General features: G+C 38.6%; 1 protein-coding gene across 11 annotated transcripts in view; it reads left to right on the top strand.

Moving 5' to 3' along the window:
- Positions 1 to 14680, top strand: part of LOC105471436 (LUC7 like 2, pre-mRNA splicing factor) — a 66793-nt gene that overhangs the window by 42144 nt on the left and 9969 nt on the right. For all 11 annotated transcript variants that reach the window (XM_071094383.1, XM_071094385.1, XM_071094393.1 and 8 more), the window contains 5 exons: positions 3033 to 3143; positions 6524 to 6667; positions 8281 to 8457; positions 10944 to 11035; positions 13877 to 13906. In XM_071094383.1, coding sequence (XP_070950484.1) covers positions 3033 to 3143; positions 6524 to 6667; positions 8281 to 8457; positions 10944 to 11035; positions 13877 to 13906 — 554 coding nt within the window. The remainder of the gene's footprint in view (positions 1 to 3032; positions 3144 to 6523; positions 6668 to 8280; positions 8458 to 10943; positions 11036 to 13876; positions 13907 to 14680) is intronic.

Here is a 14680-nt window from a genome sequence, read left to right as displayed (position 1 = left end):
ATACTGAGTTTTTACATTCATATTTATTTTTATATCTACTTATATATATACATGTATGTATAGTTGGCCCCCCATATCTGTCGTGGAATCTGTAGAAGGAACCAACTGGGGATTGTAAATATTTAGCAGAAGAAAGGGATTGTTGCATCTGTACTGAACATGTACAGACATTTTGTTCTTGTTGTTATTCCCCAAACATTACAGTATAACTGTTTACATAGCATTTACATTGTGTTAGGTATTATAAGTAATCTGGAGGCAATTTAAAGTATATGAGAGGTTGTGTAATGGGAGATTATATGCAAGTATTACATCATTTTATATTAAAAAATGCACATTCATGGATTTTGGTATCCACTGGGTATCCTGGAACCAATCTTGTACAGATAGTGAGGGACATGCGTACAGGTGTTTGGGGGAATTTTTTTTTTTTTTTTTTTGAGTCAGAGTCTCGCTCTGTCGCCCAGGCTGGAGTGCAGTGGCGCGATCTTAGCTCACTGCAGGCTCTGCCTCCCGGGTTCGTGCCATTCTCCTGCCTCAGCCTCCCAAGTAGCTGGGACTACAGGTGCTTACCACCACGCCTGGCTAATTTTTTTGTGTTTTTAGTAGAGATGGGGTTTCACCTTTTTAGCCAGGATGGTCTCGATCTCCTGACCTCGTGATCTGCCCACCTTGGCCTCCGAAAGTGCTGGATTACAGGCGTGAGCCACCGCATCCGGCCGTTTGAGGGATATCAAGGACAATGTTTATAATGAAAAACCAAGCAATGGAAGACACCATTTAGATATCTAAAAGAGCCTGAAATGTAACTTTATATTGTTGCTTTTACATGAAAATCGTTTGCATAAAAATAAACCTTTTTTGCATATATATAAAGCATAACAATCAGCATTACATAAAACATACTAATGTGCATAATCTTATGATATATTTTATTAGTGAAATAATAGATGTTTTAAATTTAGTTTTTAGGAGATAAACCAGTAAACAGGTCCTCCTGTCTTCTGAATATCCAACAATTTCTGCTAATGGAAATGAAATTGTTTTTGGAAATACAATTTACAACAAATTTTCCCTACTTTTTTGGTGGTTTTTGGCCTTGCGGAGTACTTTTATATTTATATTGTCTGATTTATCAATCTTTAACACATGGGCATGGTGGCTCCTACGCCTGTAATCCCAGCACTTTGGGAGGCCAAGGCAGGGGTGGATCACCTAAGGTCAGGAGTTTGAGACCAGCCTAGCCAACATGGTGAAACCCCATCTCTACTAAAAATACAAAAATTAGCTGGATATGGTGGTGGGTGCCTGTAATCCCAGCCACTTGGGAGGCTGAGGCAGGAGAATCACTTGAACCCGGGAGTCAGGTTGCAGTGAGCCTAGATGTGCCACTGTGCTCCACCTTGGGGGACAGAGCAAGACTCCGTCTCAAAACACAAACAGAAAAACCAAATCTATTTCATTAATTCTAAAGGCTTTTCTTTTTCTGAGGTGCTAAGAATTCTCTCCCGTGGTTTCTTCTGGCATATTTTGGCTTCATTTTATAGACTTTTCGCGTTTATTCTGGTTTAAGGAATTGAGATATGGATCTAGTCACCCCCCAACGTGACATAGCTACTTAGTCACCCAACACTATTTGCTAATTAGTCCATCTTTTCTCTCAGTGCTTTGAGATGCCACCTTTATCTTTACATAAGGAAATTTGAATAGATTTCTGTTGTGATTTAAAAAGTAAATTTCAAATTAATTAACTATTTTTATGTTATCACAGATAAAAGCTTTTTAAAACCTGATCCTTATTGCTTTTCACATTGAAGAAATTCTTGGGTTATCCAGCTGTTTTTGGAATTCAGTGTGTGCTGAATAAATTTGTATTTTTAGTTAAACATTTGTATCTTGAATTAGTTATATTTCTGTACAGTAAGATTTGGAAGTCCAAACTTGAGAATGAATTCTTAAAGTTTACTTTTAAATGAACTATTAATTATACACATTAATATGTGCCTCACAAATATCGTTTATATAAATATTGAATTTTTATAGTGTAGATACTGCTAAAATTCTCAATGGTTTATTCTCTGAAAAAAGATAAGTTTTCCTAATGTATGAGACTCTTGTCTCAAAAAAGAAAAAATTATAAAGCAGTTTGGAGAATTAAAAAAGGGTAAAAATGTCAGAAATGCTTATTGTTAGCATTTTGTATAGTTTTCCATTTTTTCCGTGTTTTTGTCCATTCAGATCTAGACTTGGCAGCAGATTTTTCTGTCTTTATTTTACAAAATTGGAATCTTACTGCATAACATTTGTAATTTGCTTTTTATTTACAAATGAATCCTGAACATTTCTCCATGTCCTCAAGTGATTTTTTTTGAGACACACACTCATTCTGTCACCCAGGCTAGAATGCAGGGGTGCGATCTTGGCTCAGTGCAACCTCCACCTCCCAGGTGCAAGTGGTTCTCCCGCCTCAGCCTCCTGAGTAGCTGTGATTACAGGCGCACACCACCATGCCTGGCTAATTTTTGTATTTTTAGTAGAGACGGGGTTTCACCACGTTGGCTAGCGTGGTCTCAAACTCCTGACTTCAGGTGATCTACCTGCTTTGGCCTCCAAAGTGCTGGAATTACAGGCAAGACCCACTGCGCCCAGCTGCTGCTGCTTTTTTTTTTAATGACCTCACTCTGTCACCCACACTGGAGTACAATGGCATCATCAGGGCTCACTGCAGCCTCAACCTCTTTGGGCCCAAGTGTTCCTTATGCCTCAGCCTCCCGAGTAGCTGAGACTACAGGTGTGCACCACCCACCTGGCTAATTTTTGTATTCTAAGTAGAGGCAGGATTTCGCCAAGTTGGCCAGGCTGGCCTCAAGTGATCTGCCTGCCTTAGCCTCCTAAAGTGCTTGGATTACTGATGTGAGCCACCGTGCCCCACCATGGTAGCATTTTAAAAAGCAAAATGTGATTTTTGTATGAAGATATTTCTGAATAAAGTCGACTTTCTGACAGTAATTGTCTTTAATTAAACTTTGTAGGCCATGGATCATCTGCAGTCATTCATTGCAGATTGTGATCGTAGAACAGAAGTGGCCAAGAAAAGATTAGCAGAAACTCAAGAAGAGATTAGTGCTGAAGTAGCAGCAAAGGTAAGAATTTTAATCATTTCATTAGTACAAAGTATTGTTTCGACTCCTTTTAACTTTTTATTTTGAAATAATTAGATTTGCAAGAGATTGGAAAGACATATACGAAGAATTCTGTATACTCTCGTCTGCCCCAGTGTTAACATGTTACACAATGTAGTACAATATCAAATAAATTGACATTGGTCTAATCCTTATATTTGATTCAGATTTTGCCAGTTATGCATGCATTTATTTGTATATGCATGTCTGTTTGTATAGCTCTGTGCAGTTTTTTTGTTTTTGTTTTTGTTTGAGACAGAGTTTTGCTGTGTTGCCCAGGCTTGACTGCAGTGTTGTAATCTTGGCTCGCTGCATTCTCCGCCTTCTGGGCTTAAGCAAGTCTCGTGCCTCAGCTTCCTAAGTGGGATTACAGGCGTTCGTCACTATTCCTAGCTAATTTTTTTTATTTTTAGCAGAGACAGAGTTTCGCCATGTTGGCCAGGCTGATCTCAAACTTCTGGCCTCAAGTGATCTGCCCACCTTGACCTCCCAAAGTGCTGGGGTTATAGGCGTGAGCCACTACGCCTGGCCAGCTCTCTGTAGTTTAATCACGTGTAATTGCAACCACAATTAGGATGCTTAACTATAGCATTGCCACAAGGCTGCCTCATGTTACCCCTTTGATAGCTACATCCATCTTCACCCCCATCCAACATCTCTTACCTTGGCCATCACTAACCTATTCTCTGTCTCTGTAGTTATGTTATTTCATGGAGTGTTATATAAATGAAATCCTGTGTACTCTTTTGAGATTTGACCTTTTTCATTCCATATAACTTTCTTGAGATTCATTCAAGTTGTTTGTATCAGTTCATTCCTTTTTATTTCTCCATTGTACAGATATACCACAGTATTTTTATTTGCTTTTAAAAGCAAATGTTAAATGTCATATTTCACCTGTAAATTATAACCACAGTAATACATACATAAAGTTAACAGTAATTTTTTAATGTTATCCAGTATATGTTTATTTTTCTTATATAGAGTCGATTTGTTATTAGGATCCAAACAAGGTCTTCGATATTGCATTTTGTTGATGACTTATTACAACATAATTATATTCCAGTATGATCTAGTGTGTTTTATGAAAATGCAGAATGGGAGAAAAAGAGTTACCCAGGTGGAGTTTAGATGACAGTATTAAAATATGGTGTTCAGATATGTATATGCAAATGAAAATAGATTCCATCATTTGAGAAGAGGGTTACTTTTAGTCAGCCTTTTCTTAAAAGTTCTCTGAAGATGGGGACTGGAAAGACGGGCATCCTGAAGTACAAAGGATCTAGTATCTCATGGTTGGAAGAGATCTGTAAGTGAGCCTGAGTTGTATTGGTTGTATTGGTTATCCATCACTACAGAAATGCTGTATAACAAACCACCTCAAAGCTCAGTGACTTAAAACAGTAAGTATTTATTTAGCCCATGACTCTGCAGTCGATGATTTAGGCTGAACTTGACTGAGTAGTTATTCTTGTTTCAACTGGGCTTACTCACATGCCTTGCAGTCCGCTGGAGGATGCAGAGCCATGCCCAGCAGGCTAGCCTGGCCGTGTTCTCATGGTGGTGGCAGAGGTGCAGAAGCATCAAGCCCCATCACACAGGCCTCTCCTTTGGTCATGTTTGCTACCATCTTAATAACCAAAACAAGTTCATGGCCAAATTCAGAGTCAGAGTACGATGGTACACAATTACATGGTCAAGAACATGGATACAGGGAAAAAGAGTTTTGGACAACAGTTTAGTTGTTCAGTAATGTATTTAAAGGAAAATACCATTTGGTAGAGAGGAAGGATAGTAATAATAGAATTAGGACTCTCACTGAGGGAAGAAATATCTTGGGTTGAAGGATATTTGAGAAGTAAAGATTATTAATTAAACCAGTAAACTGGTTTGTTGGGACAGGAAACTCATACCAAACTAAAACCTTCGGCTGGGTGCAGTGGCTAACACCTGTAATAACAGCACTTTGTGAGGCCAAGGTGGGTGAACTACTTAAGGTCATGAGTTTGAGACCAGCCTGGCCAACATGGTGAAACCTTTCTCTACAAAAACTGCAAAATTAGCAGTCATGGTGGTGCATGCCTGTAATCTCAGCTATGGGGGAGGCTGAGACAGGAGAATCGGTTGAACTCAGGAGGCAGAGGTTGTAGTGAACTGAAATCGTGCCACTGCACTCCAGCCTGGGGACAGAGCAAGACTCCATCTCAAAAACAACAATAACAACAACAAAAAATTAAAACCTTCTTTGCTAACATAATTGGCCATACAGCAAAGACTTTGTGGCCCAAGATAATGATTATATGTATGTTTTATGTGCCATTTAGAACAGTAAGAATGAACTAAGTTGCTAGGATGATAATAGTGATAAGGAAGAGGAATGTATTCTTTCCCAAGGCAAGAGTTAATCTCAGTGGAAAGCTAAGGACTCAGAGTGGAGTTGCCAGGCAAGTATGCTGAAAATCAGTAAGGTGCTATGCAGTGTACATACAAGGCATATTTTCTCATTTCTCACAACTTTGTGGGATAGGTACTGTCTGTACTTCTTAGATGAGGAAATGGATTCAGGTATAAGTAATGTGGCCAAAATTACACAAATAGTAATTGGTTTAGCAATAAGTCAGATCTGTTGGACTCCTGAGCTTGATCCACGAATTCATTTCTTTAACTCATATTTGAGCCTAGGCTATTTGCTGAGCACTAGAGATACAAAGATGGGAAATACAGCTAACTGTCCTTAAAGTAGTATGATATTTATGAAAGGAACTGTCAAAAAAGATACAAAGGTGACACAAAGGAGAGAGTATGGCCATGTTTGCTGATGTGTTTAAGTGGGGCTGGGATGCAGTGAATGTTAGGAATGCTTTACAGAAATGACCCTTGAGTTGGATCTTGTTGGAATGAGTGAACATTCAGTAGGCAGACGAAAGGTAAGGGATCCCATCCCAGAAAGAAGAGTATATGCAAAGTCACAGAGGTAGAAAACAACAGGGTAAGTTTGGGAAACTATAGATTATGTTGTGAGGTAGAGGAGTAGCAAGAGATGGTTTAGAAAAGTACAAAGGGCCAGATCATGGAAGAAACGGTATTTTAAACTAGGAATACACCACCTCGCCAGAGGACAGAAAGTTATATTGGGCCCAGTAGTAGCCCTGACTTCATTGAGGTAAGGCAGGCAGGCTCGGAACATCCTGATGTCTCAGTTCATTTGGGATATGCTCCGAAAGCATTCTTTAACCTCATATTGCCTTAGATAACAAGTCTCTTCTCAGCAGTTCTGAAATATCTTGAAGTTTAAAATTCATTCTCTTGTTTATTCATGACCTGTTTTTATTTCTTTTTAGGCAGAACGTGTTCATGAGTTAAATGAAGAAATTGGTAAATTGTTAGCTAAGGTGGAACAACTAGGAGCTGAAGGGAATGTGGAAGAATCCCAGAAAGTAATGGATGAAGTAGAGAAAGCACGGGCAAAGAAAAGAGAAGCAGAGGTAAATTCTTAATAGTAGTAGACGAATTCTGCTTAATTTGGTAAGACTTAAAAAAAAAAAGTAGTAGATGAAACTTTAATATCTATACTTCTCTAAGAACATGTATTTGAATGGAAATTATTGAACAGTTATTAAAGAGAAGTTGAACTAAAAGACAAAAACAAAACACGGAAAAAGCTGGTTGGGGTGGTATGTGCCTTTGGTCCCAGCTATTCTACAGGCTGAGGCAGTCGCTTGAGTTCAGTTCAAGTCCAGCCTTTTTTTTTTTTTTTTTGAGATGGAGTTTCGCTCTTGTTGCTCAGCCTGGAGTGCAATGGCACAATCTCGGCTCATCGCAACCCCTGCCTCCCAGGTTCAAGCGATTCTTCTGCCTCAGCCTCCCAAGTAGCTGGGATTACAGGCCCACACTACCACACCTGGCTAATTTTTGTATTTTTAGTAGAGACAGGGTTTCTCCATGTTGGTCAGGCTGGTCTTGAACTCCCGACCTCAGGTGATCCACCTGCCTTGGCCTCCCAAAGTGCTAGGATTACAGGAGTGAACCACCGTGCCAGGCCATTTTTTTTTCCTAAAGACAGTCTCACTCTCTAAGGCTGGAGTGCAGTGGTGCGATCTCAGTTCACTGAAACCTCTGCTTCCCGGATTCAAGAGATTCTCTTGCCTCGGCCTGCCGTGTAGCTGGGACTGCAGGCGTGCACCACCATGCCTGGCTAATCTTCTGTATTTTTAGTAGAGACAAGCTTTCACCATGTTGGCCAGGTTGGTCTTGCTTTCCTGACCTCAGGTGATCTGTCCACCTCAGCCTCCCAAAGTGCTGGGATTACAGGCATGAGCCACCGCACCTGGCCGGTTTTTGTTGTTGTTTTTAAAATTAATTTTGGTAAATTTGTGTTTCACAAAATCTAAGTTGTATTTATTGATATAAAGTTGTTCATAATGTTCTCTTTTAATATCTGTAGAATGTTTGCAGTTCGTGTCTTCTCTTTTCTTGATTTATCTAGCTGGTCAGTTTTATTTTGTTTTTCAAAGAACCAGTCTTCTGATCTTATTGTTTTCTTGTTTTCTATATCATTGATTTCTGTTCATGTTTATTATTTCTTTCCTTATACTCCAGTGGAGAGAGGCCCTAAGGATAGAGGATGGGGATAAAGGGAACCTATAATTTTCATAACAAAATAGCCATGCTTTTGTGTATTTTTTTTTTTTTTTTTTTTTTTTTTTGAGCTGGAGTCTTGCGCTGTCACCTAGGCTAGAGTGCAGTGGCATGATCTCGGCTCACTGCAACCTCCACTCCCCAGGTTCAAGCGATTCTCCTGCCTCAGCCTGCCAAGTAGCTGGGATTACAGGCACACACCACCATGCCTGGCTAATTTTTTGTATCTTTAGTAGAGATGAGGTTTCACCATGTTGGCTAGGCTGGTCTTGAACTCCCGACCTCGTGATTCACCCTCCTTGGCCTCCCAAAGTGTTGGGATTACAGGCGTGAGCCACCATGCCCGGCTGCTTTTGTGTATTCTTTAGAAAACATTTTGGTAGAAGCATAGTATATTGTATTTAATTGGATGACTTTTAGTAAGATTTATATGGTCATTGTTTTTTTCACTTTTGTTTAGGAAGTTTATCGGAATTCTATGCCAGCTTCCAGTTTTCAACAGCAGAAACTTCGAGTCTGTGAAGTCTGCTCTGCCTATTTAGGACTTCATGATAATGACAGACGACTGGCTGATCATTTTGGGGGTAAACTACACCTGGGATTTATTGAAATAAGAGAGAAGCTTGAAGAATTAAAGGTACATTGGTAAAATATTCCTCACTTTATCCTCTTGTTCTTTTGATCTGTATCAGTTGTCTTTTTGTACAATATTCTTGACTATGGTTCAGTAATATAGTAATCTAATGATGAATACTAAACAGTGTAGGATTACAGATGGAAATTCAAGTTGGTTTAATGGATGCTGCCTGAGAAACAGACTTAAATATTATTCTGTTATTTTGGGAGTTACCATTTTATATTAGATATGACACTGAGTTAGGAATCTTTCAAACTAGTTTCTAATAGAGTCCTGTAAAATTTCATTGTTATCGTTCTTTTCAATAAGGTCAATAAGAATGTAATATTAATACAATATTTATAAGAAGTTTGAGAAAATGAGCCCAATATTAATTTGAAATATTTTGCAATTCTTTACTAAATAACAAGCTTGCAGAATCTCTAGTTTTATTTTACGCTCCTGCTTCCACTTCAGAAAGGACTTACGAAAAAATTTATATATTTTTTTAAAGGGACAATCACTATTCAATATATAGGCTTTTGTGAGGAAAACAACATAGTTTTTACTCTTGTTTAGAGGGGATAAACGTGGTATTTTTATCATATTTGATGGTATTTCTGAAGTGATAAAGATGAGTGTTCGTGGATATAATCTATCTTTTAATATGCTGATAACTTTTTAAGAATTGTGGCACTGTAGTGTTTTTCCATGAATTGAGGACTAGCTGACAGATGGGAAACATGGGATAGTCATTTTCTTTGTAACTGTTATCACTGGAATTAACTCAAGGTCCATAGCATTTAAAATAATGTAGAATCAGAAAATGCCTATGGACATCTCCAGATTCGCAGGTAACGGTGGGCTCTTTTCAGTATTCTGAGTAGCTAGGGTGATCTCAAGTAATTTTTAAAAAATTTTCGAAAAGAGTCACTATAGCAAATAGTTATTGGGCTCCAAGTTAAAACTCCAGTGGTTCCTACTTGGGAATCTGCACATACAGACCTAGCAACAGAACTCAAGCATTTTACTCATATCTTTAAAAGCAGCAGCATCAGGATGGTAATTGGAAGTGACCTAAATATTTCCATATTAGAAATCACAGGGCATGGGAACTTGTAATGATTTATAATGGTTGATTTTTTTTAAAAAAATACAAGATAATACTAGAAAACAGAGGAGGAAAATCTTGTACAAGTGACTTGGAAATGTCACTAAGAAATCATGAAAGGCTAGGTGCGGTGGCTTACGCCTGTAATCCTAGCACTTTGGGAGGCCAGGGCAGGTGGATCACAAGGTCATTAGTTCAAGACCAGCCTGGCCAATATGGTGAAATCCCGTCTCTACTAAAAATATAAAAATTAGCTGGGTGTGGTGGTGCGTGCCTGTAGTCCCAGCTACTCTGGAGGCTGAGGCAGGAGAATCGCTTGAACCCGGGAGGTGGAGGTTGCAGTGAGCTGGGATTGTGCCCCTGCACTCCAATCTGGGCAACAGAGCGAGACTCTGTCTCAAAAAAACAAACAAAAAAAAAAGCATGGAGCTGGGTATGGTGGCTCATGCCTGTAATCCCAGCACTTTGGGATGCCAAGGTGGCCAGATCACTTGAGGCCAGGAGTTGGAGACCAGCCCGGGCAACATGGTGAAACCCTGTCTCCACTAAAAAATATTAATACAAAAATTAGCTGGGTGTGGTGATGCACGGCTGTAATCCCAGCTCCTCAGGTAGCTGCAGCTGGCAGGTGGAGGTTGCAGTGAGCTGAGATGGCGCTACTGCACTCCAGTCTGGGCAACAGAGTAAGACTCTGTCTCTAAAAAAATAATAATAGTAAGATCGTAGGCTGGTCTCAGTGGCTCGCACCTGTTAATTCCAGCACTTTGGGAGGCTGAGGTCGGAAGATCACTTGAGCCCAGGAGTTGTAGACCAATCTGGGCAACATAGCCAGTTTCTGTCTCTATTTTAAAATAATTTGTTTTCATTAAAAAAAAAAAAATAGGCCGGGCGCGGTGGCTCAAGCCTGTAATCCCAGCACTTTGGGAGGCCGAGACGGGCGGATCACGAGGTCAGGAGATCGAGACCATCCTGGCTAACACAATGAAACCCCGTCTCCACTAAAAATACAAAAAAATTAGCCGGGCGTGGTGGCGGCGCCTGTAGTCCCAGCTACTCGGGAGGCTGAGGCAGGAGAATGGCGTGAACCCGGGATCGTGCCACTGCACTCCAGCCTGGGCGACAGAGCGAGACTCCACCTCAAAAAAAAAAAAAAAAAAAAAAAGAAATCATGGAGAAAGGTGAAATTTTACACATTTTCCACAAAGTGGGGAAAGATGATGGAAAGAAGACTTGTAAGCCTAATGATTATTTCTGGCAGTAATTCAAATTGAATTGTTATTAAACAGATTTTGACAGCAGTTGTACTATATTAGAAACCAGATACTGTAAAGTTTAGGATAAAGCTGATTAAGAATGGACTCAGTAAATATGCTCCTCATTTATTACCATTTTTAAGAGAGTCGTAGCTGAGAAGCAGGAGAAAAGAAACCAGGAACGGCTGAAACGAAGAGAAGAAAGAGAAAGAGAAGAAAGGGAGAAGCTGAGGAGGTATGGAGTAATGGGCCAAGTAATTGAAGTTGAATCTCTGGTTCGAAAAAGAGATACAATTGATTTTAAATTTTAGATGGTGATAAATCTGTTATGGGATGTGGGAAACTTCTGCTTACTTTAAAAAATATTACTGTGCGAATTATATAAATGTTTAATTATACAAGTATCATAACTCTTGGCCATTTAACGGAATGTGGTTTCCTTTAAAATGTGTGGAAGAGTGAATAAAGAATGCTTCATATCTTGTAAGATTTATAACAAAATCCTTTTCTAGCCCTTTGATTTTTCATATTGGGCTAGGTTTGCACCAGGTTAGCATAGAATTATTTTTTTATGATGTATTTTGTGAATAAAAGGTTTAAGGGTGATTGTTTCATTGAAGGGTTTATTTTACATTGATCTTTGGTTCGTTATTTCCTCAATTCTAGGAGCCATAACCTGTTAAAAAGTCTATTAGTAATACCTCAATGTATATAATTCCTCTTACATTGGTATTTATGAATTGATAAAATCTTATAATTCTTAGTATTTGGAATGTCTAAACATTCTTCTGAGTCACTTTTACCCATTGGCAGCTAAAATCACATAGCATCATGGTGGCAACATTTTTTTGTAACTCATCTTTATAACCTTTTCAGCAGCTTTAGGATGGACAATTATATCACAAAGGATTTGCCTGTAGTCCTAATTTATAGTGTTCCCTGAATCATATTACATTTATTTATTTATTTATTTATTTCTTTTTTTTGAGACGGAGTCTCGCTCTGTCACCCAGGCTGGATCACTGCAAGCTCCACCTCCCGGATTTATGCATTCTCCTGCCTCAGCCTCCCGAGTAGCCCGGACTACAGGCACCCGCCACCGCGCCTGGCTGGTTTTTTGTATTTTTTAGTAGAGACGGGGTTTCACCATGTTAGCCAGGATGGTCTCGATCTCCTGACCTTGTGATCTGCCCGTCTCGGCCTCCCAAAGGGCAGGGATTACAGGCTTGAGCCACCGTGCCTGGCCCATATTATATTTAAATGTCTGAAAGTTAAATACTTTCTCTTCAGAGTTAGCAGATGTGCTTAAGCTAATTAAAACCCTTTGTAGTATTAGGTTATGCTCACTTCCTTCAATCTTTGAGCATATTATACTCAGTATATTTCAAGAAGTTTAAACAGAATTTGTTACATGGCTTATAATCAGGTAATCTTTTTGCACCATAATGACAATGAAACAAAACTATATGTCTATATGGTTCCTTTTCAGGGGAAGTGATGTCAGTCCTCTATTAAGAGAGAGAGAGTTCTTCATTTACCATAAAGTTTACCTCAGAGCTTTTATCTACTTGTTCTTTTGTGTACACTAAGTCCTTATGGGAATGTTGCCCACTATTCTAATATATAAGTGGAATTTTCAGTAATAATTGGGAATCTCATTTTAAGATTCAATTGAGGTGACAGTAACATGGAACAAAATTTCTTTGCAGGACTACATTTTCACATTTGTAGATGATGAAAAAGTATATCACATCTTACTCCTTTGTTTGCCAAATGGCAAGTTTCTTTTGACAGTGATTATACAATGCAAATTTCAGAAATGTTAAAATAAGTTGTTGAATCTGTGAGCTTAAATACGGAAGTACGGAAGATGAGGAAATTAGAAACTAGTATAAAATTATACAAGATGGGATAAACGAAAAAAATCAGTCATTTACTGGGTGCTTATTGTATGCCAGGCACTGTAGTAAGGAATTTATCCATATTCATCTAATCTTTATAAACCCCACCCCCACTTCATTCCGGTAAAATTTATATTAGTATCCCTCTTGCTAGTGACAGACTAAGCTGAGAGAGGATATATAACTTACTCAGGTCACACAGACAGTGAATTGTAGAACCAGAAATAAAACTCAAATCTGGCTGATCTCAAAGCCATGCTTTCAACAATGCTATGTATCATCCAAAAAAAAATAATCCCTGTGGTGTTCTACTAACCATAATATTCACTTTACATTTTATTGAGTGTTAACTGTGTGCTAGGAAATGTGACAAGTGCCTTATGTAGAGTATCTCATTTCATTTGAAGAAACATGTTGTAAAATTGAACTAGGTGTTCTAGAGATTATATTATGAGGTTGTAGCTCCGAGAGTATATAGATCTCAGACCATAGAATTTCACTCTTCCCAGAAGAGAAAAAAGAAATGACAGATATAAAATAATTTTTTCCAAGCAGTTAAGTGGTTTCTGAAAAATTAGCAAGTTGTGATATATAGGTTGAGCATCCCAAATCCAAAAAATCAAATCCAGTGAGCCTCAAAATCTGAAACTTTTTGAGTGCTGACAGCATTTAAAGGAGGTGCTTATTAGAGCATTTCAGGTTTTGGTTTCTGGATTTAGGGATGCTGAACTAGTGAATTATAATGCAGACACTTCAAATTTTGAAAAAAAATCGGCCGCCTGTAATCCCAGCACTTTGGAAGGCCAAGGTGGTAGGATCATTTGCATCCAGGAGTTCAAGACCACCCTGGGCAACAAAAAATGTAAAAAATTTTAAAATACAGAAAAAATCCGAAATACTTCTGATCCTTAGCGTTTCAGAGTACTCAACCTGTACTGTTTTAATCTCCTAGGAGCATATTCTTTAAGAGCCAGGTATTCTGAGTTAAGCAAACCCTGCAAGGTGAAGAAATCTGCCGAGTTTGTGGTGTATTTTGGAAAATTTTATGTGCATAGGTACATGCCTTGTATTTATAAAATTAATGTAAACATTAGAAATCAGGAAGAATATAATGTAACATTGTACTGTTTTCTTATTTATAGCCACTTTTCTAAAAATACATACTCTTTTTTTAGGTCCCGATCACACAGCAAGAATCCGAAAAGGTAGGTGTATTACATAAGACAGGTATAAGTAGTGAAGTTGTCTTTTTCAACGGTAGTTTTTATAGATTAAATGGTCCTTTAAAAAAATATTTTTTTGGCCGGAGCACGGTGATGCACGCTTGTAATCCCAGCTACTCAGGAGGCTGAGGCAGGAGAATTGCTTGAAGCTGGGTGGCAGAGGTTGCAGTGAGCCAAGATTGCATCACTGTAATCCAGCCTGGGCAACAGAGCGAGACTCTTTAAAAAAAAAAAAAAAAATTTAAGTCGTTTAGATGCTCAGAGTAGAGATGTAAAAGGATTAATTTTTAAAAAATCGATTTGGGTGGTACATTTAGGAAACATGTTCTAAGAGGTTGTAGCTGTTAAAAACATAAGTAGGTTAATAGTTGGAGAAAATTTTGATTGATAGGTTAAGCAAAACCAAAATGTAGAGTATACCCTGCAGTCTTGACTTTATGTGAGTTTATTACCCATTCCTTTATACAGTGATCACAGAAAGCTTTCAGAGGCATTTGCAGCCTTAAGGAGCAAGACAATACTTTATTTTGACTTTCAGCATTAATATTTGGGGTTTGAAACCTTTCTTTATCGTTTTTGCTAGTTGGTGGTACATTTTTTTTGTCTGAGAAAGGCAGGGAAATGTGTTGTATTTACATCATTCTTTCTCAGTTCTTCACTTGCCACTCTCATTCCAGTCGTTGAGCTTTTCTTCATGGATCCAATCCCACCTAGAATGCCCTTTCTCAGTCTTTTCCAAATTCTACCATTCCTCTT

The sequence above is a fragment of the Macaca nemestrina genome, chromosome 4, assembly GCF_043159975.1.
Source record: "Macaca nemestrina isolate mMacNem1 chromosome 4, mMacNem.hap1, whole genome shotgun sequence".
NCBI lineage: Eukaryota > Metazoa > Chordata > Mammalia > Primates > Cercopithecidae > Macaca > Macaca nemestrina.
The sequence above is the reverse complement of the archived record's forward strand: the minus strand, read 5'-3'. Positions and strand labels throughout refer to the sequence as shown.